Consider the following 23726-nt stretch of genomic DNA (forward strand, 5'->3'; position numbering starts at 1 on the left):
AGGCCTGAGAAGGTGGGAGGCTGGCAGGTTAGAGTAGTCAGAGATCCCTCTTTTTTTTGCTGGGGGAGGTACCAGGGATTGAACTCAGGGGTACTCAACCACTGAGCCATATCCCCAGCCCTATTTTGTATTTTATTTAGAGACAGGCTCTCACTGAGTTGCTTAGTGCTTCACTTTTGATGAGGCTGGCTTTGAACTCACAATCCTCCTGCCTTAGCCTCCCAAGCCTCTGGGATTACAGATGTATGCCTCCATGCACAGCCAGAGATCCCTCTTGAGCCAAACCCCAAATCTGCTCCTGCCTCCCTGATGAACACAATTTTCTGGGGTCCTCCTTCTCTCCCAAATACCCAAACTTGGGTCCCCAAATGCACTTATATAGCCACTCACCTTTACTTAGGAAAGAAGTTTTTCTTCTAGTTCCATTATGACCAGACCCTGTCCAAACATCTCCCAAATGTGGGCCGCTGGCCCTGAGAATATAAATCAGGTTCCAGAATGTCCTAAACCCTAGACTTGGGAAAGAAGGAAGTGAGAGGACATTGCTTAGGAGACAAGAACACAGATTCTGGAAACAGATGTTCCCTATTTGAATCCTGATTTAACCATTTCCCAGCTATATGACTTCAGGTCAATCACCAACCCTCTCTCAACCTCAATTTCTTCATCTGTAAGAAGACAATACTATATGTGTCAGGGGATGCTTGTTAAGCATGTAGGAGGCAATGTGCAATACCTACTCTTTGCAGAGTGCCTATCCCACACAGTAAGCACAAACTATTAGAAGAAAGGGTATTTTGGGGGTGGGGGACAGTACTGGTGATTGAACCCTTGGCCTAGGGCATGTTAGGCAAGAGCTCTACCATTGAGCTACATTCCCAACCCAGAAAAGGGTGATTACTATGAAGGAAACAGATATGCTATGTGCATATTCTCAGAGCCTCAAACTGGCTCATGTAAGTAGGATGTGGGCATCTTCAGAGCTAAGCACCCTGGTCCCCAGGAGTATGCAAGGTCCTTGCCAGGCAATGCCCAGGGCTGACCAGAGAGGCACTGATATCCTGGGGAGATCAACCACATTTCATCCCACCATTAGGCCCCTCTAGCCTGACCTGACCCTCTCATTCTGGTCTATCCCTCATTAGGCTCAACTCACACACACACACAAACATATTTATCACAAAATCATTTTTTAATGAGTTGGGTCAGGGGGACAGGAACAGGGAATGCACTGGGGACCATACCCCGGTTGGCAGAGGGGGGGGTGTTGGCTCTTTCCCCTCCTCCTCTAGGGCACCTCAGGGTGAGGCCTGGCCCCCAGGCCAGGGCTAGGGCGCTGGATGCCAGGCTCAAGCAGCTTTGGAGTTGATACCGGCTACCTGGCCAGGCTGCAGTCCCCTCAAATGGCCACCAGAGGGCAGCCGGCCCCCAGCGCAGAGGAATTCTCGGTTGCTCAGGTGATGGCTTTTTAAAAAAATAAAAAACCAGAGGCTGGTGTGTTCCTCCTGCAAACCCGAGGGGGGCGGGCCTGGGGAGAAGGCTCTGGTTTCTATGATCTCTTCGATAAAAAATAAGCAAAAATAATAACAAAATACGTGGTTTCTCTCTCCATTTCCCTCCTCCAGGAACTGAGGTCAGAAATGGGGGTGTGGGGATTGGGAATACCCTGGTATGGCCTAGATTTCAAGGTATGGGTCTCTTTTTTCCCCTTATCACCCATAAATAAACTTATAAATAAATAAATAAATAAATAATATACTTTCTTTGTATGTGCAATATATATATAGATTTAGATAAATAGATAGATTTTCTCCTATCTAGGCAACTAAGTGACTAACCTCTCTGACTCTTGAGCTCAGAAATCCAAAAGTAAAGTGACATGGCTAAGGACAAGTTCAGGGGAGGGGAAAGATCAAGGGCTTGAATGGCACTGTAAAACACCCAGCATTCTGTAACTGCAAATCAGCTGGGCTGTGGGACATTTCTAAGTGGAATCCTGACCACCTGGAACATTCTAGAACCATGGAGCCAGCTGGGCCCCTGCAGTCATCTTGAACAGAATCCTGAAACACCCAATGTCCTAGAACTCCAGAACCAGCTGGGTCTGGGGGTGTAGAGCTGGGGATTTGGAACAAAGCCCTGGAGGACCTAACATTCTGGAATTTTGTAGTGATCAGGGCTGCAGGGGTCATCAGGATGTAACTACACATCACTGGGGGAGCGAGATCGAAAGGGAATCTTGGAAGAGGAACAACAGCAGCAAATGGCCCACAGCACCTTCTGCACATCCTGATTGCGGAAGGCGTAGATGATGGGGTTGATCATGGAGTTGTAGGTGGCAGGGAGCAGGGTGAGATAGGTGTAGAGGGGTGGAGAGCGGGCATCACCCAGCAGGCAGTAGACAGTGAAGGGCAACCAGCAGGCAGCAAAGGCGCCGAGCACCACGGCCAGTGTAGCGATGCCCTTGCGGGTAGCCACATAGTGGGAGGCAGGCAGCAGGTGCCGCTGAAGGGCGATCTGCTGGGCATGGCGGCAGACGATGCGGCAGATCTGGGCATAGAGCTGCAGCATGATGCCAAACACCATGAAGAAGGCAATGGCCAGGACTACCAGATGGTTCTTGGAGAGTGGATATACCACGCCACACGTGGTCAGCCCATCCAGGCAGTTCCAGGCCAGCACAGGCAGCAGCCCCAGGCCCAGGGCACCCCCCCATACTAGGGCCAGCATCACGTAGGTCCGAGTCACTGTTGTCTCCGAGTAGTAGGTGAGGGCATTGTACAGGGAAAGGTAGCGGTCGACAGTGATGGCCAGTAGGCTGCCAATGCTGGCGGTAAAAGCCATTGCCAGCACGCCAACAAGCACCAGGCTCATCTCTGCGGAGCCTATGCAGAAGACAGCAGCGAAGTGCAGGACCAGGCCCAGGCCTGCCAGAAGGTCTGCCACAGCCAGGCTGCCCACCAGCAGGAACATGGGGGCACGAAAGGCAGGAGTGCCCGCGATGATGGCCACCACCAGCGCGTTCTCACAGGACACCAGGGTGCCTGAGATGCATAGTACCACATCCCAGGCCTTGGGTGAGGGCAGTGGTGCAGCTGGGCCTGTGGGTCCTTCTGCAGGTCCCACACTGCTCACGTTGACGTTGCCTGGGCCAGCAGAAAGCCAGGCTAGTGGGCCGCCTGCACCCCACATCATGGTACCTGCAGGAGAAAGGCCCTGTGAGATGCTGGCAGGGCTGGTGCTGATAGGAGGGGTCTGGAGGGAGTGAGGTGCCCTTCAGGATAAGTGGTGCAGCCCAGATGCCTTGTCCCCCTATTCATGCCCTAGGGCTCTTCCCAGGATAACTTTGTCCTCTCTAATGCCTCCAGACCTTTAAACAAGGGTATTTATTTATTTGTTTATTTATTTTTTATTTTTTATTTTTTCCCTGAGGATCCCTGTCCTATATCTGTTTACCCTCCCTTCCAATCCTCTGGGTCCTGCAGGCCTCTTTCCCACGTGTGTAATCAGAGAACTAGATGAAAGGCTACCATAAATGAATGGGGGAACCACAGAATCGAGGCGATGCACCAAAAGGCTCAAGATCGGGCAGGGGTGGGGTAGAGAATCATCTCGAGTCTAAGGGAAGCTCTGCTTCCTCCCATCAGAGGATGACTCGGTTTCTGAGGCTCTCAGACCCCTCACGATTCTCAGCACAGCCGGCCCAGGCTCCGCCCCCAGGGAAAGCGCGTGAAGCTCGGTCAGCCCCCATCCGACATTCCTAGGGTAACAACACCTGGGAACGCAGCCCCCCACCCCGCACGCTCTCCCAGACTTCTGTCCCCGGACTGACCCCTCTTTCTGTCTTGAACCCCTGGATCTCTGTGAGCCATTCCCCGCTGGAAGTCTGGATCCCTGAGTCAGACTCCTTCTGCCCGGACACCTAGACCATGGGCCTGACTCCGCCTCCTGCCCCAATATTAGGATCCTAAATCAGACACCTCCCGCAGCTCGGACGCCTGTGTCCCTGCCCTAGCCGTCTCCTGCCCTCCCAATCTCGGACGACTGTCCGAACCTCCAGAACCTTGGGTCCCTGCAGGGATGCTCACCTTTCACCGGGTCACCCAACTGACTGCTCCAGCACTCGAGCACTTGGGTCCCCGTCTGCTGACCCAGAATTTGCTAACCCAGAATCCCAGCCTTGACCTCCGACCCTTTCGGCCAGCGGCAGGGAGCCTTCGGCCGGCCCAGTGCCCCAGCATCCGGTGTGCCCTCCAGGATGCCTGGTGCCCGTGGCAGGGCCCCCTACTTACCGTTCAGGACAGGGCGCGGCCGGGCCGCGGGGAGGGTCCTCTTGGGTCCTGGCAGCTCAAGGTGTGCGCGGACCCCGAGAAGCCCCCGCGGCCGCGGGAGAAGCAGCGTGAGTCACCCCGCCCCGCCCCGCCCCCGGCCACCGGTTCAGTGACGTCAGCGGCCCAGTAGGCCAATAGGCGTGGTGCGCTAGGGCGCAGCGCGCGTTGCGCGGCATAGTAATGAGGCCTCGCACCGCCCGCTCCCCCATTCATAAAAAGCGACCGTGGCCGCGGCCCCGCCCCCTCCCCATCGGCCCGCGCTGTCCTTGACGCGGCGCCCTCTGCGGGCCAGGGGTTTCTGGGGCTCTGGTGGAGATCCTTGGAGAAGTCTCAGGGAGCCTGCAGGGAATATGGTGGGGAGCAGAAAGGAGACCTAGATAGGCTGTGGGGTGATAGGGGACCCTCGGGTGACAGGAACAAGATGACAGAATCCAGGGGACCAAGTGATGTGGCTGAAAGGGCGTCCTCCTGTGAGAATGACGGGGCCCTGAGGTGACGGTGACAGGAGCACGAGGAAGCAGGGAGGTGGGTGGAAGTGACGATATGAGCTGGTGACAGGATCTTGGGGGATGGTGGCCTGGGGATGCTGACGATAGAGGATGGTAGAATCCCCAGGGCAATCAGCAATGTCTGGGTGACTTTGCAGCGTGATGGAGTTTAAGGATTCCAGGGTGGCAGAGGTGGTGGCAAGAGAAAATAGGGTATCCAGGTGAATGGATTTCAGGTCACCATCACCCTGTCAAGGGCTGAGGTACTGAGGGGACAAAGTGAAACGATTAGGGTCATAGGGTCCTGGAATAAAGATGCCAGGTGACTGTGGTAAGTGGGCCCTAGGGTTAGGGGAACAGGGCAGAGGAGCTGACAGTGATTGGGCAAGTAAGTTGCTGCCAGGACAGGTCCCATGATGTTGGGGCTGGAATAAGGAACTGCATGACATCACTCATGTCAGTCCAATAGCGCCCTCACAGCATGGGAGAGTAGGCCTGGCAAGATTTAAAAACCTGAATTATTTATTTATTCAAGGATCTGGAAAGCCAGCAGGAGGGGGAGCACTTCCCCGAAGCAGCAGGAGATGGGGAGCCAGGAAGAACTTGGAAGCAGAAAACCTAGCAGCTCTGTTCTCCTGGCAGGTCCCTCTCAGTCTCCCTTCTTAGGCACCCTGGTGGGGTAGGGCATGGAGAAAGAGCTCCCCCTTTCCTAACCCTACCTGCTATTAAACCCTAAACCCAGGAAATATATATTTATTCATCTTCCTTTCTTGGTAACTATGTCTCAGTCCTGTTCCACTATAAGTTCCATGAGAGAGCAGTGACTCTGTCCTCTTTTCTGCTGTAAAGTGGTGCCTAACATATAGTAGGTGTTCAATAAATATTTGTTGAATAGATAATTAAACTAAACAGGAGCTGCTGTGAAGGGAAACAGTGAGAGTAGCAGGATTCATGCTTGAGGTGACTGAGAGAGGGGACAGGACATCAGCTACCCAAGACTCAGATGTCCATCTTCTCCCTCATCTGAGCTGGGTCCCAACAAAGTTCTGGTCTCAGAGAAAGGTGAAGGGTGCTGGGAGGTTGATAAGAAAGTGGCGGGCATATGAGAGACTTTTGAGTGGCAGTTTTCATAATTCATTGATCCTCTGGTGAAATGTGTACCATCACTGCAGACAAAGTCACCACAGATCCTCTCCTCCCTCTTGCCAGCTCCGACGTTGCTTGGCTTTTAGGATCCCACTGCCATCCTCATTCTGCTCTCATGTTCCTCTACCTGTTTTCTTGAGATCTTTTTTCTTCTTATACTGGCCACATCTATGTTTGGATTAATTTTTCTCTTAAAAAATGTTTGTAGTTGTAGTTGGTCACAGTGCCTTTATTTTATTTGTTTATTTTTATGTGGTGCTAAGGATCAAACCCAGGGCCTCACATGGGCTAGGCAAGCGCTCTGCCACTGAGCTACAGCCCCAGCAACTGGATTAATTTTTCTTGGTAGAATCCAAAGAATCATAGATAGTGCCCTAGACAGTTGTGTTGCCACCATCAAAGACAAAGCTCACATATGATGTGGCCTTATATGTTTTGGTGTTTCTGTCTTAGAGTTAGCATCCTAGGGTAGAGGACATTTGTTTCCAATGCAGCAGTTGGTTGGTCGTGAACTTCCTGATATGGATAGTTACTATGCCCTTCACATGGAGGTTGTTCCTAGGCAGCTAGGGACAAAAGATGGGTGGCATTTTTTAAAATATTTTTTTAGTTGTAGATGGACACAATACTTTTATTTATTTATTTTTATGTAGTGCTGAGGATCGAACCCAGTGCCTCACACATGCAAGGCAAGCACTCTGCCACTGAGCCACAATCCCAGCCCCAAGATGGGTGGTATTTCTAACCCTGAGAAACCCCAGAGACCCTAGAGACTGAAGTGAGGCTGTGCATTATCAAATGTACGCTCTCTCATGCACCAAAGTTGCTTTTTGCTAACAGGACAATTGAGGCCATCACTGCCTAGCAAATCTTTCCTCCTTATTTTCTTCCCACCTACCAGATGCCAGACCAGAGCCCAGTTTTTTCTTACAACAACCCTGCAAAGGTAAGGGACCGTATCTCCAGAGAAGCCAAGGAACTTGCCCCTGATCACACAGAAAATGGCAGAACTGGGCTGGGGATGTGGCTCAAGTGGTAGCGTGCTCGCCTTGCATGCGTGCGGCCCGGGTTCGATCCTCAGCACCACGTACAAACAAAGATGTTGTGTCCGCCAAGTACTAAAAATATTAAAAAAAAAAAAAAAAAATTCTCTCTCTCTCTCTCCCTCTCACTCTTTCTTTAAAAAATAAATAAATTAATTAAAAAAAAAAAAAAAGAAAATGGCAGAACTGTATATGAGGCCAGGTTCACCTGTAACCAAGCCCAGAGTGTCTCCCATGGTAGCTTAGATGGCACTCTCATTCCCAGGAGAGATTGGGGTGAAGTTAGACAAGGTGACAATACTGCAGTTTGCCAGGTGGCCATCAGATAGCTGTGAACTCTCACTTCCAGGTGAGGCTTCTTTACCTCTTCATTCTTCACCAGTCTGGAGTCTAAAGCGAGGAGTATGTGTGTGTTTGCATATACTTGTTTCTTTTCTTTTCTTTTTTTTTTTTTTTTTTTGTGTGTGTGTGTCTGTGTGGTACTGGGGATTGAACCCAGGGCCTTGTGCATATGAGGCAAGCACTCTACCAACTGAGCTATATCTCCACCCCCCCATTTGCATATACTTGTGAGACACAGATAATCTTTACACTTGAGGACCTTGTCCCAAACGGGGGAGGGGGGTCCAGTCATTGTCAGTATATGTATTCTTAGCATGGACCTCATTCAGCCAGTATTCACTGATATCACCCTGGCTTGGGTTTTGATGGGTGCTAGAAACAGAGAGATGATCTGGCCACATTTCTGCATTTTCAAAGTTTAATGTATATTTACTGAACATCTACTATTTGCCAGACACAGAGGTTACAGCTATGAACAAAACCTGCTGCCTTCTTTAAGGAGATCCTTAAAGAAGGGGAGAGATAAGCAATTTACAAAGAGACATTTGGGACTGGGGTTGTGGCTCAGCAGTAGAGCACTCATCTCGAACGTGCAAGGTCCTGGGTTTGATCCTCAGCACCACATAAAAATAAATAAATAAATAAAGGTATTGTGTCCAACTACTACTAAAAAATAAATAAACTTAAAAAAAGAGACACTTAATATGTCAAATAGAAAACCCTTGATGGTCTCAAAGGCCAGTGGCTCAGACAAACATGTACTCAAATAGTCACAACATGGTATTGTAGGGCTACTAATAAACATCTACTTAGCTTGTTCTGTGTGCAGGGTGTTCCCTAGGGAAAAAGACAAACATGGTTTCTGCCTTTGTGGAGCTTATAGCCCAGGAAACAAATGTGTAGCTAATTATGCATTTGATACATGCTTCAAAGGAAAAAAATAGATGATGTAATGTAGAATAACTAGGAGATGTTTTTTAGGTAGGGAGTTTAGAGTCACTTGAAGAGAGTAGAAACCAGAAATGGTGACACACACCTGTAATCCCAGTATCTCAGGAGGCTGAGGCAGGAGGATTGCAAGTTCAAAGCCAGCCTCAGCAATTTAGTGAGGCTCTAAGCAATTTAGCAAGACCCTGTCTCAAAATTAAAACAATAAAAATAAAAAGGACTGGGGATGTAGCTCAGTGGTTAAGTGTCCCTGGGTTAAATTCCAGTATGAAAGAAAGAAAGAAAGAAAGAAAGAAAGAAAGAAAGAAAGAAAGAAAGAAAGAAAGAAAGAAAGAAAGAAGGAAAGAAAGAGAGGGGGAGGGAGGGAGGGAGGGAAAGAAAGAAAAAAAGAAAAGAAAACGTTTCAAGGAGTGGGCATGGCAAGTATACAGTCTGTGAAGAGGAGAAGAATTTGAGGAGGCCAAATGAACAGACACTGAACCAGCACAGGGGAGAGGGAGGGTTTGAGCCCAGAGAGATGGGCAGGGGAAACCCTGTAGTTGGGGAGAAGTTGTGAGACAGAAGGCACTAGTGGGTTAAGCAAGGGAGTGGTATGACCTGACTTTTATTTTTTCCAAGAATCACTCTTTTAGAGGTGACTTGAAGCATTAGTTTGCCAGGCAGATGTGGTGGGGAACGGAGAAGGACCCTCTACACGCACACACTGCAGGAGAGGAACTAGGATAAAGGCATATCCTTGAGGCATAGGAAGGTGCTGCAGACAGCCCAGGACAGGCCAGAGACTTCTAGAGCAAGAAATCAAAGGATTGGCTAGGCCGAGGCATTGTTGAAAAGTTGTTAATTGGAAGAGGTGTGGTCAGATCCATGCATAGTTTCAGGACAGTCCTGCCTTGTGAGGGCCAGCTTGGAGACTGGCCTGAAGGGTGAAAGACAGTGAGGCCGGCAGAAGGAGGATGAGGAAACCACCCAGGGAACACCTAGATATGGAGTGTGAAGGATTTTAATTTGGGGGGCTGGGATGGAGAGAGGAGGTGAAGGTCAAATCATGGTTCCCAGCCCAGGTGACTGAAGGGGTATGATGGGGCCTTCCTGAGTGGGGAAAAGGGACAAGACAATATTAGACACCTGAGGACATTCAGGACCCAAGAAGCAGGGGACCCACAGGAGGCATGGCAGAGGGAGGGTGGCTTCTAGCTGCATTGGAGGCTGGATTCACAGACTAGTCTGCTGAGTCTGTGTCCCTAAGCACCTTGCAAATTGGGGGTGACACAACCCATGCCTACAGGTTAATTGTGGACATTAGATGGGAGGCTGCAAATAAAAGCTCTTAGTAGAATGTACATTCTGCTGGTAGTAAGGGCTCAGTGATCATAGGCTATGTGTTACTAGTTACAGGTGTTGCAGCTGTGGAGCCAGAAGTGGCCTGGGAGGTGAAAATTGGAGACGTGTTGGCTTTTTTTTTCTTCCTTTTTCCTTTTCTTTTTCTTTCTTTCTTTTTTTTTTTTTTTTTTTTTGGTACCAGGGAATAAACTCAGGGGCACTCAACCACTGAGCCACATCCTCAGCCCTGTTTTATATTTTATTTGGAGACAGGGTCTCACTGAGTTTCTTAGCACCTCACTTTTGCTGAAGCTGAGTCATCGTGCCCGGTGACTTGTTGGCTTTTATTTTTTTATTTTATTTTTTTAAAAATTTTTTTAATATTTATTTTTTAATTTTCTGCGGACACAACATCTTTGTTTGTATGTGGTGCTGAGGATTGAACCCAGGCCGCACGCATGCCAGGCGAGCATGCTAACGCTTGAGTCACATCCCCAGCCCCAACTTGTTGGCTTTTAAATGGGGACTGGTGACAGAGGAATGGCCAAGATGACCCCAAAAGAGTGTGAATTTGGGCTCAGAACTAAACTGGGCCACCATCAATTTAAAAGGGGTTAGAGGGAGAAGGAGGAGGAGTGAGGAGAAGAGAAAAAAGAGGTGCCCCTAAGGAACCTGAGAAGTGGCTGCAAGAGAGTGGTACTGGGCCAGGAGAGGAGGCCCTAGGAGGGCTGCAGAGAGGCCCTATTGACCTGGTAAGGGCATGACCCATGGCTTGGCCAGAGGGTGTGATGGGTGTGAGGCAGACAAGATGGAGGGCTGAAAGGCAGAAGAGGGTCCTGGGGGATGTTGCGAGGGCCGAGAGAAAACACCAAAGCTGGGCACAGGCAGCCAGAGGTGAGGGATAGCTGAGACCTGTCCTAGCCTCCATAGGGCCTGCTGGGAGGCTGCACCCTAAAGGCCTGGTCTGAGCCAAAGTGACTTCACTTTCAAATCCATATTTTGCCACTGTGACCTCAAACTTGTCACCTTTTCTCAGCCTCGGTTTCCTCACTTATGAAACAGGGGTAAAAATAATCCCTACTTAACCGTTTCCATCCAGCTACCAGTGGGGATGCTCTGCGCCCGGCTACACCAAGTCCTGGACTCCGCCCCTTTTGTCCAAGCCCCGCCCCAACCCGACCAGCCCAGCCACATCCCGATCTGGCCCCGCCCTCTATGGCTCCGCCCTACCAGAGCCCCGCCCCACCCGGCCACTCCTATTGGTCACGCCCCTACTGGCCACGCCCCGGTTGCCTGGGTCTCTCTCCCCACAAGCTCCTGCCAGCGGAGTCCAGAAGGGACGCGCCACACCAGCTGTCCGCGGACTCCCGGTTCCCACCCGCGTCCATGGCAGCGCCGGGACCCCGTGTCTTTCGGGCTGCGCTTTGCAGCGGCTACTGCTGCCTCCTCCTGTGTGCTCAACTCGCTGTGGCTGGTAACGCAGGACTGGGTCTGGCTAGAACCAGGCTGGGGCACTTGAGGCATTCCCCTCATTCATCTGCCTTCCAGTCTGGGCTGGGGATAGGAGGGGACTTCCAAAGCCAGTTCAGGGCTCCAGAGGTGGGAGAGGAAAGGGGCTCCCGTTTTGTGTGGAGTCCCACGTGCATATATATAGGCTCCAGATGTAGATTAGGGAACTTCCGGTATATTGGAGGTGATAGCTCCAAATGTGCCTGGGAACCCCAGATGTACGTAAAAGGGAGGGGGTCCTGGGGGAATGTGGTGAAGGCTAGGTGAGTGTAACCTTGTGCTTGCAGAAGCTCCAGGCGTGAGCAGAGGGGTGAGAGCTATAGAGGTGGTGGGGTAGTGCTGCAACTTGGCTTCCCAGTTGCTCCCTTCCCACTCCCATCCCATTCCCAGGTAAAGGAGCTCAAGGCTTTGGGCGGGGAGCCTTGATCCGCCTGAATACCTGGCCTGCTGTCCAAGGGGGCTGCAAACAACTGGAGCTCTGTGAGCGTTGTGTGGAGGGGGACAGAGCACACAATTTCTCAGGCTGTGTGTGGCAGCAATGTCGACTACAGGAACCAGGTATGGAGTTGGGCCCTTTCCAAGCTCATTGGCCCCAGCTCTGAAGCCCAAAGCTTTGGACACTCTCCTCAAACCTCTTCCCTGCACCTTCTCCCATAAGGACACTGTGTGGCCCAAGCTGAGGTGGTCAAGGAGGGTTGCTCTGTCTACAACCGCTCAGAGTCCTGTCCAGGTAAAGGAGTTCCCACTGGTCTAGCAAAGAGGGAGGGGGCTGGTCTCCCCATTCAGAACCTGCTCCCAGGAGAACCCAGCCTCTCAGGGAGTGAACTATGCCCACAAACACCTGGGTCCAGTTTCAATTCTGTCTTTAGCTCTCAGAGGTCTGTTCCCCTCTATGACCTGTTTTCTCACTGTAAATTGGTCCAGATGTGCAAGGGGATGGGGGCATTAGGTCTTCCTGTGATATAAGACAGAGACATGGTTTTGGAAGTTCAGAAGGGAATGCTGGGAGGCTTCCTGGAGGAAGTGGGATCAGAGATGAGCTTGGTAGGTAGAACTGCAGAGGGGGCACATCTGGTGGAGGGAACTGTGCGACGAAGGCTTTATAGAACACTGGGTGTCTGGACCTGGGAGAAGGGCCTAGTCTGAGTCGGAGTCCAGCAGCTGGCAGAGACTGGGGTCTCCATGGGAGCCAGGGGACAGGAAGGTGGTTTTATTATGGATTTCCTGTCTCCTCAGCTGCCCACCACCATCCCACCTATGAACCGAAGACAATCACAACAGGCAAGTATTCCCTGTGGGATGGGGTAGTGGGAGGACCAGAAGTGCATAGAAAGACAGCTGGGCTCAGGTGCTGACATGCTCTGTAGTCTCCTTCTCTCAATTTTCCCTCCATCTGTAGTTTCCACATCTTTTAAATGGGTTGGGTAAGACCTACCTCACAAAGCTGCTGTTACATTTAATGGGTCTGCATAGATAGGGCCCACTTCAGTGTCTGACGCACTGAAGGTGATCAAGAAATGGCGGCTCTCGAGGCTGGGGTTGTGGCTCAGTGGAGCACTTGCCTAGCACACATGAGGCACTGGGTTTGATTCTCAGCACCACATAAAAAAATAAATAAGTTATAGGTATTGTGTTCATCTACAACTAAAAAAGAAAAGGCAGCTCCCACCCGTTCCTAACCTGTCCCTTGGACCTGAGAGTATGTGGCTCCAGTTACTAATAAGTATGTGGCTTTAGTCACTAATAAGTGACCATCTACTGCAACCTGCTGGACCAGAGGGTCCCAGAGCAGATTTCTGGCAGAGCAGAGGCAAGGACCCCACCCCTTGACTTCCACTGCCCCTCAGAGACTGGAGGTCACCAGACTTGGCCAGGATGGCTGAAGAGGCTCTTGGTTAATTAAAGCCGGAAACTGATCTCAGAGGCTGAATTATTGATGGCTCAGTTCCCTCAACTGAAGCCCCAGATCTACTGTGTGTGGCTCGTCTCTTCCCTTTTTGCTCCTCTTCCCTTGGCATCCTTCTCTAGGGATCCCTGAGCTTCAGCTGGCACCATCTTTTGCCCTTGGTATTCTTGGACCCCCTTTTACCACACACACCCTCTGGGAAGTGGACCCTGCTCCCAGCTGAGCCTCTGTTCACTGTCCTGGTATGTTCTTTTGCCCACCAGCCCTGCCCTACACTGCCCTACCTGGCCCTACCCTGTCCTGGGCACCTGGCCCAGGGCCTGAAATGGAATCCCTTGTGGCACAGCTGGGAGTCACTCAGACCTAGCCTGGTAACTGTGGCCCTGAGGCTCCACTGTCTGAGGAGAAGAGAAAGGGGCCCAACTTCTAGTAGGGTGTTGGTCTGGACCTCTGCTTCTCCTGCTCCTTCTTCTCTGAGTAGGGGCTCGAGGCTTAGTAGCCCTGAAAAGGTACCATCTGCATCTGGGATCTAAGGCCTAAGCACCCTCTCTCACCTAGTGGGTCTATGGGATTAGTAGGCCCAGAGAGGGTGTGCATGGCAGAAAGCCACAGAGCAACTTAGGAATAGGGCCAAGTCCTAACAAGCACTGTCCCTTATACCAGGCACTCCACTGCCCATAGGTTCTGAGCTAGACTTCTGTGCCTGTGTTCCAGGCTCCATAGTGAGGACTGAGGCCCTGAGGTGTCCTGGGCCAGTTGTGAGGTGGAGCAGGGATCCTGGGTCCATGGTTGCCAGCTATGATCTCCACCCTGTCTCACTCCACAGGGAGCCCTGTGATCCCTGAAGCCCACAGCTCTGGCTTTGATGGTGCCAGCTTCATCGGGGGTGTTGTGCTGGTGCTGAGCTTGCAGGCGGTGGCCTTCTTTGTGTTGCGCTTCCTCAAGGCCAAGGATAGCACTTACCAGACACTGTAAGTACCTGGCAGCAGGGGAGTCCCAGCGCACTTCCCTTACTCCTCCCTGCCCAGGGAATTGTCTTCTCCACGGGGTAACCCAAAAGATAATGACTCCCTCCCCATGTCCCCTATGTGAGACACCCCCCTTCTCTCCTCCAATAGGGGCTCCCTGCTAAATGTTAGCTGGGACCAGGATTCAGCCTGGGCCCCAAGCTTGGCAGTTCAGCTGAGCCCCACTGTGTCTTTGTCCCCACATGCTGCCAGCAGGGAGGAGAACCAGTAGGTGATGGCTCAGGCAAGTCTTCAGCCAGTCTGGGGCCGTGGGCAGGAGCCAGACTGTGTGAAAGTGTGGTGTCCTCTGAGAAGGGAGCCGTGCGTGGCTCCGTGTGCCGTGTGCTGTGGGGTGGGTCGCTGCAGCCTGCGTTAAAGTGTTTGCTCTTCCAGCTTCACCTGCTCTCTGGGGGGTGAGAGTCTTTGCCCAACTGAGGTAGGGTCACCTCCCCTAAGTGTCTCTCTGTGTGGCTCCTCAGAATCTGACCCCCTTGGGCCTGGTCTTTACACTGAGGGGAAGGAGGACTCAGAGGCTGCCCTCTTGGCCACTCTGTGGGCAATGGGGGTGGGAAAATCTTTGGCCATCTGTTTCTGGCCCCTGTGGACACTGAGCAGGCTCAGCACCCAATCCCTGACCTCCCCTCCTGTCCTGGGCCTGCCACCTACAGCTGAGAACATCCCTCAACCACCTCGTGTCTCATCTGTGGACCCTGCTGGGCCCCTCAGCCTGGTACCCAGGGTCTGTGCCGCCTCTTCCTACCAACTTAGCCTGGGCTCTCCCCCCAAATAAAGGAACTGTTTCCGGTGCCGTGCTTCCTGTCCTGTGTCCGGGGTTGTGTGTTTGGGGAAGGATATGGCCGTCATCCTCTCCTTCACAGGAATTCTGCCTAGGACTAGGACTGTCTCCTTTAAGATATTTTTGTCTCTTATACCTTTTGACCCCCTACCCCTACCCCTCTCCAGCAAAGGTATGGAGACTCAGAAAGGTAAATGTTTGCTCAGATTATGGCAGAGCTGAGGTTGGAATCCAGGCTCTTCTGACTTCAGAGTGAGCTGGACTCCCTTCTGAAGGTGTCTTCAGTCTCTGTCCCCTAAACTATGTCTGTGCCCCAGGGCCAAGGAGGAGAGCCCCCAAGACTCTCAGGTGGCCATTTCTGGCCTTCCTCACCCAGGTTTCCTTGGAAAGCCCTGCCTGCATCCTTGGGCACAGAAGTCTTCTCTGGCTCATAGCCCCCCAGGTCTTGGGTGCTCAATGGTAACCAGGCTTGCAGCAGGGTCTCACTTCTTCACATGCACAATGCCAAAGAAAGTTGAAAGGAAGAGTAAGGATTGAGAGCTCAACTCAAGCATTTCATAGCTCTGGGCCTCAGTTTCCTCATCTGTGAAGTGCAAGTAATTGTCTCCATCTCAGTGGGATGTGGAGAAGGCTCAGGGCAGGTGCATGTATTCTGTTTGCTTCACTCCAGAGCACTTGACCCTCTTCAGCTGCACAGCCTGTGGGCTTACCCTCCCTCCATTCTGATCTCCCCAGGGATCTCTGGCTGCAGCTGGATGGTTGAAAGGGCCCTTAGTTCCATAAATAGTTCAGCTGCTCTTTGGCCTCACCTGCCCACATTTGGCGCCCATGGCCTCACCTGCCCACACTTGGCACCCACCTCCTGAGGCTTCTCCCTCCCATCTTCACTTCCATCAAAGCCCCCATCCTTGCAGACACCTGCCCCCCCTTTGGTCCTCCTCCAACTATGTGGATCTACTTCTGTTCCCAGCCTGCCTTGCTTCCTCTTTTCTCCAAGCCTTTGCACATGCAGTTCTTCCTGTTGGGACCACCCTGGCTTCTCCCTGCAGAACTGTTTCTTTGCCTTGCCCTCCTTTATTGAATGTTTTTTCTTTTAAGAACACTAAATGCCTATGAAGGGAAAAAAAGGACTATATAGAAGTTTAAAGAGTGAGAATCACTCCTCTCTCTCCCTCCTTCCCCAGAAATGACTATGGTTAACAGTATGTTCCAGACCTTTCTCTGTGAATTCATTATGTACACACATGTTTAGCATTTTTACAACACAGTGTGATCGTGCTGCACATGCTGTTCTGTGACTTTCCCTTGACATTATAGATTCACCCTATGTCTTGTCCAAATGATCATATTTTAAAAAAAAATTGTAGTTGTAGATGATCAGAATGCCTTTATTTGTTTAAATATTTATTTTTTAGTTTTAGGTGGACATAATATCTTTATTTTACATTTATGTGGTGCTAAGGATCGAATCCAGTGCCTCGTGCATGCTAGGTGAGCACTCTATCACTGAGCCACAACCCCAGCCCTTATTTGCTTATTTTTCTATAGTGCTAAGGATTGAACCCAGGGCCTTACAGGTGTTAGGCAAGTGGTCTGCCACTGAGCTACAACCCCAGCCCTCAAATGGTCAAAATTTATTTGCCTGGATCCCATCAATGCTGGCTGGGTAATTTCCATGTTGGTTTTGTTTTTTCGGTGTTTCATCCAACCCAGGGCCTCAAGCATGATAGACAAGAGTTCTGCTACTGAGCTACACCTCTAGCCCTCAGGTGAACTCACAGACAGCCATGCTGAATAGGCTCGTCTGCAGATCTCGACACATCTGAAGGAGGGTTTGGGGAGGGCAGACTCCTAGATTGGAGTTGCAGTCTTGGGCCTCCCTCTCATGCTTCCATCCTGTTAGGCAAACTTGGCCTCCATTTCACCTCATACCTCCTTATACCTCAGACCCCACCTGCCCCCAGCATTAGGCCTAGCACAGGGCCAGCCCTCAGAAAAGATTTACTGCATGAATGAATGACCATGCCTTCTCTTTGCTCCCCTGCCACCTTAAGTACTCGTCCAGCTCAGACCTCATCTCTCACAGCTAAAGCATGGCTGCCACTTCTAGGCCCCTGCACAGGCTGCACTCAATTGGCCTATGTTGACAGTTATTTTCTAGGCCCAGGGACTTAAGCTACAGTCACTTTCTTCCTTTGCTTTCCTCCTCAGTTGCTCCTCCCTGGTGGCGGGTATTGGGAGAAATCTCTGTGGCTTTAGGCATATAAGTGCCAGGGAAAACAAAAGTCATATTCCATCTCTGGGCCTCAGTTTTCCTCCTCCTTTATTCATTCATATGAATATTATAAATATGTACATATATATATATATATACATGCTGGGGTTGAACCCAGGCTTTAAACATGCTGAGGACATGCTCTGCCACCAAGCCACACCCCTAGCTATTTTACCAATGTTTATTGAGTATTTGTTTTGTACCAGGTTTATTACCCAGGGCCAATAATAAGGACTGAGGCCTTCCAACATAAGAATTGGAAGGGACGTACAAACTATACTCAGTGTAACATCAGAGTACAGTAGGTACCCAATAGATGGTAGCAGTGGTCTCTATTAATAGTGTTAACAAGGCTCAGAAAGGACCAGGAAAGTGGAGATGGCCTTAAAGCTGGACTTTCACAGACAGGTGGAGCTTCACAGGTGAAGATGAAGAAGGAGCGTTCCAGATGGAAGGCACAGAATGAGTTGAGGTTTATTTTATTTTATTATTTATTATTGTTATTTTTTGATACAGAGGATTTAACCCAGGGGTGCTTAACCACTGAGCAACACCTCAGCCCTTTTTGTATTTTATTTAGAGACGGTCTCACTGAGTTGCTTAAGGCTTTGCTAAGTTCCTGAGGCTGGCTTTGAACTTGAAATCCTCCTGCCTCAGCCTCCTGAACCACTGGGATAACAGGAATGTGCCACCATACCTGTGAACTAAAGTTTAAAGCTGAGAAAATTCATATGAATATAGAGACCTGGAGAGATGACTGGGGAGTCAGGATCAGAAGTTGGACTCCATTCTGGCTGGACAAGACAAGGACAATACCCATTCTCTCTAGGACTAGGAAAGGAAATGCCCTCTGGTAGCATCAGCCTGTGTGGGGTGTCCCTGGGGGACATTGGGAGGAAGTCTTACTTTATACCTTCCCACCAGTCTGGTTTCTTATAAGCTGACATTCTTTCTCTGGTGGCCTCAGCAAGATGGGCCTACAGTGGATCTCTCTTTCCTTATTCTCCTCCTATTTAGGGTCCTGCCTGAGTACCCAGGACCACCCCAGCTTCCCAGGTAGGGGTTTAGGGTGCTTTCTCCATCAATCCTCCTCTTATTTCCTGCCTGCCCCAAGGAGACAGGTTAGAGTTTGACCATTGGGACTCTGCATGCTAATTTATGCAAATAAGATAGAAATAGTGCAAAACCTTACCTGCTAAAGAAGCAAGTGCCCTGACAGCTAGAATCTGGGAGGTGGAAAAAGAACTACAGAGCGATCTGGGAGAAACATGTCCAAACTGTGCCCACGGACCCTGTGTCTCCCTGCAGAACCCAGGGAACTGAAAGCCAGCAAAATTTTTGTCCTGGAACCCCAGGAAGTACTGGGGAGAAAGGAGCTCCAGGTCCCCAAGGTGAGATGTGTTGGGGAGCTGGCAGGGCCCTTTGGTTAACCTGACGGACAGGGTACAGGTGTGAGGATGTAGCAGCTGCAGTTTGTGCTGAGGAGCCATAACAAAGGGACAGGAACCCTTTCTGTCCCAGGCTCTTGATGGGTAGGTACGCAGCATCCTAAGATCTGCCAGGTAGGTGGTATTGTCCTCAATTTACTAAGGAGGAAAGTGAGACTCAAGACAGGCTAAGTTGTTAAGTCTCCCATCACATAGCCAGTAAAAGGTGAAAAGGGGATTGGAACTTCTAGCTCCAAATCTTATTTCTTTGGGGGCATGAACAGGACTCAGGGTATCTCTGCCTCTGGGATTTCAGGGCAGCCTGGACCTCAGCAAGATGGACCCCAAGGGTGAACCTGATGAGTATGTGGGGTCAGGGCCTCCCCGTTTCCTTTGCTCTATCCCCACACTCAAGGATGGATGTTTCTGCTGCCTCCACAGCAATCAGTTATGACTGCCCGCCCACGGGGATGGGAGGCTGGGAGGGTGGGGAGAATTAGGAGAAGGACCTGAGCTCTCCCCATTAGTGGTTATGGCCACTCCCTCAGGGGTGCTCAGACCTCAGAGCCAACACACGGTCCCTCTCTGGGGCAGGAGATCCAGTGAAACTGTTCTGGTGCCAGGAGGGTGGGGCTGCCTTCGTGGGAGCTGGGAACTTGGAATCAGGCAGTGTGGGTGTTGGTGGGCCCCAGGCGTGGCCAAGCCCTCCTTAGTACTCCTTATAGTCCCTTCAGAGGCCCAAAGGAGCAAGAGGGCTTCTGAAGTCCCCACTTGTTCCAGTTACTGGGTGGAGGAGTGTGGGGAATAACCTGCCCACCCCCACACTCCATCTCCCCTTTCTAAGGTCCCAGTATCCGCCAAGAGCGGCTGAGCCAGGGCACCACCTTGAGTGGTTGGTACCATCTGTGCCTACCGGAGGGCAGGGAGGGCAGGGAGGGCAGGAAGAGCAGGAAGAGCAGGGCCTACCCAGCCTTTTGTGACACAACACTGCTGGGGGTGGCTGATTGGTGAATGAGAAAAGGGGCTGGAAGACCTGATCCAATGAGCACTTCTCCCCCATGACCCCTAGGGGGAGCCAAAGCCCATTGGAGCAAGATACCCTTAGAGGAAGTCACAGACAGGTGGTGGTTGAGCTCCCCACAGTGCCTGAAGAAGTCTGAGAGGGCTTCATAGAGGAGGTGACGTTTGGAAGGACCTTGAAGGCTGTGTAGACGTTTTCTAGATAAGATGCAGAAGGGCTTTCCAGGTAGAGGTAAAGATAAATTTATGAAAGCAGGAGAGTACCAGAGGGTTTAGGGGCACCAAGGGAGTGAGCTAAGAGTAGATGTGGGTGGTCAGCTATGGTCTTTTGGTGTGACCAGACATGCACGGAGGACCTCTGCAAAGGCCAGCTCCGGGAAGGCATTAAATTACTGACTGAGGAGTTGTGGGAGGAAATGGGGAGCCCTGGAAGAGATTTAAGCAGAAGAACCAGGTCAGACTTGTATTTTAGAAAGATGACTTGGCCAGGTATGGTGGCACACACCTGTAATTCCAGCAACTCGGGAGACTAAGGCAGAAGGATTGTAGGTTCAAGCCAGCTTCCTCATGTTTGTGAAGCTCTTAGTAAGACCCTGTCTCAAAATAAAAAATAGAAAGGGCTGGGGATATGGCTCAGTGGTTAAGCACCCCTGGGTTCAATACTCAGTGCCATAAAAAACGAAAAAGAAAAAAAAAAAAAAAAGAGAAGTCTTGGGCTACATCGTGGAAGATGAGTTGAAGTAGGGAACAAGGTGGAGAAGGAGTCAGGTGTAGTGGTGCATACCTATAATCCCAGTTACTCGGTGGCTGAGGCAGGAGGATTGCTCAAGGCCAGCCTGGGCAACTTAGTGAGACACTGTCTCAAAATAAAAAAATAATAGTAATTTTTAAAAGTGCTTGATCTGGGCTGGATTGTGGATGCCTGTAATTCCAGAAGCTTGGGAGGCTGAGACAGGAAGATCTTGAGTTCAAAGTCAGCTTCAGCAACTTAACAAGGCCCTAAGCAACTTGGTGACAACCTGTGTCTAAATAAAATATAAAAAGGGACTGGTGGGGGGTGCGCTGGGGTTGTGGCTCAGTGGTAGAGCACTTGCCTAGCATGTGGGAGGCACTGGGTTCAATTCTCAGAATCACATAAAAATAAGTAAACAAGAGGCTGGGGTTGTGGCTCAGCAGTAGAGCACGTGCGGGGCGCTGGGTTCAATCCTCAGCATAATAAAATAAAATAAAGGTTTTGTGTCCAACTACAACTAAAAAAACAAAATATTTAAAAATAAATAAACAAACAATAATAAAGGTATTGTGTCCATCTACAACTAAAATATGTTTTAAAAAAAATGCAGGGGATGGGCTGGGGATGTGGCTCAAGCGGTAGTGCGCTCGCCTGGCATGCGTGTGGCCCAGGTTTGATCCTCAGCACCACGTACAAACAAAGATGTTGTGTCCACCGAAAATTAAAAATAAATATTAAAAATTCTCTCTCTCGGGCTGGGGATGTGACTCAAGCGGTAGCGCGCTCGCCTGGCATGCGTGCGGCCCGGGTTCGATCCTCAGCACCACATACAAACAAAGATACTGTGTCCGCTGATAACTAAAAAATAAAAATTAAAATTAAAATTCTCTGTCTCTCTCTCTTTAAAAAAAAATTCCCTCAAAAAAAAAAAAAAAAAAAAAAAAAAAAACCAGGGGTGCTGGGGATGTGGCTCAATGGTTAAGTGCTCCTGAGTTCTATCACTGGTACCAAAAAAAGAAAAAAAAAAAGTACTTGGGATATAGCCCTGTGGTAGAGCACTAGCATCCCTGGGTTCAACCCCCACTGCTGTAACAACAATGACAAAATATTTAGGAAGGAAACTCCCAGGGCGAAGGAGTACTTGACCTGGAGGAGGAAGATTGGAGGGGTGGATATCAGGGTAAGGCCAGAAGTCCAGTTTGGACTGGGGTCAATATCTCTGCTTTAAATATCTTGGTAAAAATCATAGTAAATGAAAGCACATTATCGTGAGTCTGACTCCTAATAGACTAAGGGTCTCCTGAGGGAAGGGACAGTGTTTCTATCATTTCAATCTCCCCTAGGAATGCAAGGTTTTGGAATGCATTTGAGTGTCAGTAAAAGTTAATAAGGAAGCCTAGCATGGTGGGCACACCTGTAATCTCAGCAGCTTGGGAGGGTAAGGCAGGAGGATCACAAGTTCAAAGCCAGCCTCAGCAATTTAGCAAGGCCCTAAGCAACTCAGCAAGACCTTGTCTCTAATAAAATATATTTTAAAAAAGAGCTGGGGATGTGGCTCAGTTGTTAAGCACCTCTGGGTTCAATCCCCAGTATTAAAAAAAAAAAAAAGAAAAAGAAAAAAGAAAGAAAGGAAAAAAAGTTAATTAGGAAATCAAGTTTTTCAATGTATTTACAAGCAAAGCTTCCTTGAAGAAATTTTTTATCCACTAGGCCCCAATCCAAAGAGAAGAGAAACATCAGCTCACCTCTCCTGTTCACCCAACCTCAGCTGACACGTAGGTACTTTTGCTCCCCAGCACCCCTTGCCCAGGCTGGAGTAGTACCTGGTATGCCAGTCTTCTCTGCCTCCGCAGGTGTTTCCAAGGTGACAGGATGGTTCTGTGGATTTATTTCATTTGTGGTCATCCTACAAAGCAGATTTTGGGAGCTAGGAGTCTGAGTTCTGGCTGGGGAATGAGAACTTACACAAGCTCACCCTTCAGGGGGAGTTCCCAGCAAGGTCAAAGGGCCCTAAGGGTACAGTCTTCCATCCCTCCCAAGTCCACACCTGAGAATCTGAGCTTCCTTCATTCCAGCTTCCCCCTTTCTCCCAGGTACCTGGGTAGAGCTGGAAGACTTTAATGGCAACCATACCTTTGCCCCCCCACTATGTGACTTTCTGTCTTATGGGGGAGGCAAACTACTCCCTGCAGGCACTGAGCAAGTTCTCAGAGGCATTGCAAGTGAGTGAGTCTAAGGTGGGGCCCTGAAGAAGGGGAGGCAGGGGGCTGGTTTCTTTCAGAGCATTGCCTAGGTCTCTAGGGCAATTTCCTCCCCTCTGTGGATCTCAGTTTTTTTATCCAAGGAAAGACAACCCTGAGACAGGGTGGTACGGTAAAGAAAGAATTAGGGCTCTGGAGGCAAATAGACCTGAGGGTGATTTCAAATTCACCCCTTACTCTGCCATCTTGAGCAAGTCCCTTCTGTGTCAGAGCCTCGGTTTCCTATAAAATGGGTGGGGAGGAGCTGGGGCCATAGCTCTGGGCAGAGCCCTTGCCTAGCCTGTGCAAGGCCCTGAGTTCAATCTCCAGAACAGGGGTGGGGTGAGGGTGGGTGGGGTAGTGGCTGGGAATGGGCCAGGAGGCAGGGTGGGGCTGTGGGCGCCATCTGAGGCTCCTGGGAACTAGGGCACTCTTCTGTCAGAGAAACAGACTGTTGGGGAGAGATCTGAAAGGGGGAAGTGGTGATGGGGAGGTGCCTCAGGGGAGCCCCCTTTCTTGCCCAGGCACACGAAGTTCCTCCCAGCTCTCCTTGGTACAGATGCTTGGCCTGTAAATGGGAGCTGAGAGTAGACAAAGGATGGAGGGAAACTAGGGATTCTGGAGAGGACAAGGCAGGGGGAAGAGTTGGTGACTCTGGAATCAATCATAAATGCAAGTCCCATAGCCGCTGTGACTAGCTGAGTAACAGTGGCAAACACCTGGCCCCTTATTCCGCTAATGTCTTATGGGGTTGGTAACATCCACCTTGCAGTTGCTTGAGACTTTCTCAGGATAATATCCCTAAGGGTGCCAGGCATGGGGTGGATCCCTACGGTGCCCTCCAGGAAGGGACTGCAGGAAGGGACTCCTTGAGCTTCCACAGCAGGAAGCCTTTTACCACCTGACACCGACCATGACTCAAATGGGAACAGCTGCTCAGAGGTTGTCCCTGTTGCCTGGTGGTATGAATCCTGTTATCAATCCAATCTCAACAGTCACTATGCAGTGTCTGAGGCCACTGCCCACAAGCATGGCATCAATTGGGCCTCTAGCTGAGTTGTGGGTCACCCCTACCACAGGGTTCCAATGATGCTCCACTAGGGTGCCCTGCAGTGCCCTTATCTCTCCCGAACAGCTTCCGGACCCTCAACCACCTCCCCACTGCAACCGCCTCTGTTTCCCTGTCCACATTTAA

At 50.5% G+C, this 23726-nt stretch overlaps 3 protein-coding genes and 1 non-coding gene across 4 annotated transcripts; 2 read left to right on the forward strand and 2 right to left on the reverse strand.

Moving 5' to 3' along the window:
- Nucleotides 1-2202: 2202 nt before the first annotated feature.
- Nucleotides 2203-3195, reverse strand: Gpr3 (G protein-coupled receptor 3). The gene has a single exon (XM_076863156.2). The coding sequence runs from the start codon at nt 3193-3195 to the stop codon at nt 2203-2205; it is 993 nt and encodes a 330-aa protein (XP_076719271.1).
- A 4286-nt stretch (nt 3196-7481) lies between these two features.
- Nucleotides 7482-7558, reverse strand: Trnam-cau (transfer RNA methionine (anticodon CAU)). The gene has a single exon. It is a non-coding gene; the product is annotated as a tRNA-Met (tRNA).
- Nucleotides 7559-11004: 3446 nt separating this feature from the next.
- Nucleotides 11005-14008, forward strand: Cd164l2 (CD164 molecule like 2). Its single transcript, XM_076863488.2, has 5 exons — nt 11005-11092; nt 11518-11685; nt 11786-11857; nt 12364-12412; nt 13864-14008. Exons 1-5 carry the CDS (start codon nt 11005-11007, stop codon nt 14006-14008), a joined length of 522 nt encoding a protein of 173 aa, XP_076719603.2.
- A 4074-nt stretch (nt 14009-18082) lies between these two features.
- Nucleotides 18083-23632, forward strand: Fcn3 (ficolin 3). Its single transcript, XM_077110081.1, is given in 10 exon segments — nt 18083-18167; nt 18420-18446; nt 18449-18502; nt 19383-19517; nt 19520-19545; nt 22145-22307; nt 22385-22431; nt 22433-22513; nt 23377-23432; nt 23434-23632. Coding segments are annotated over 10 exon segments (873 nt in total).
- Nucleotides 23633-23726: the final 94 nt, after the last annotated feature.

Source organism: Callospermophilus lateralis, chromosome 7 (assembly GCF_048772815.1).
Source record: "Callospermophilus lateralis isolate mCalLat2 chromosome 7, mCalLat2.hap1, whole genome shotgun sequence".
Lineage (NCBI taxonomy): Eukaryota > Metazoa > Chordata > Mammalia > Rodentia > Sciuridae > Callospermophilus > Callospermophilus lateralis.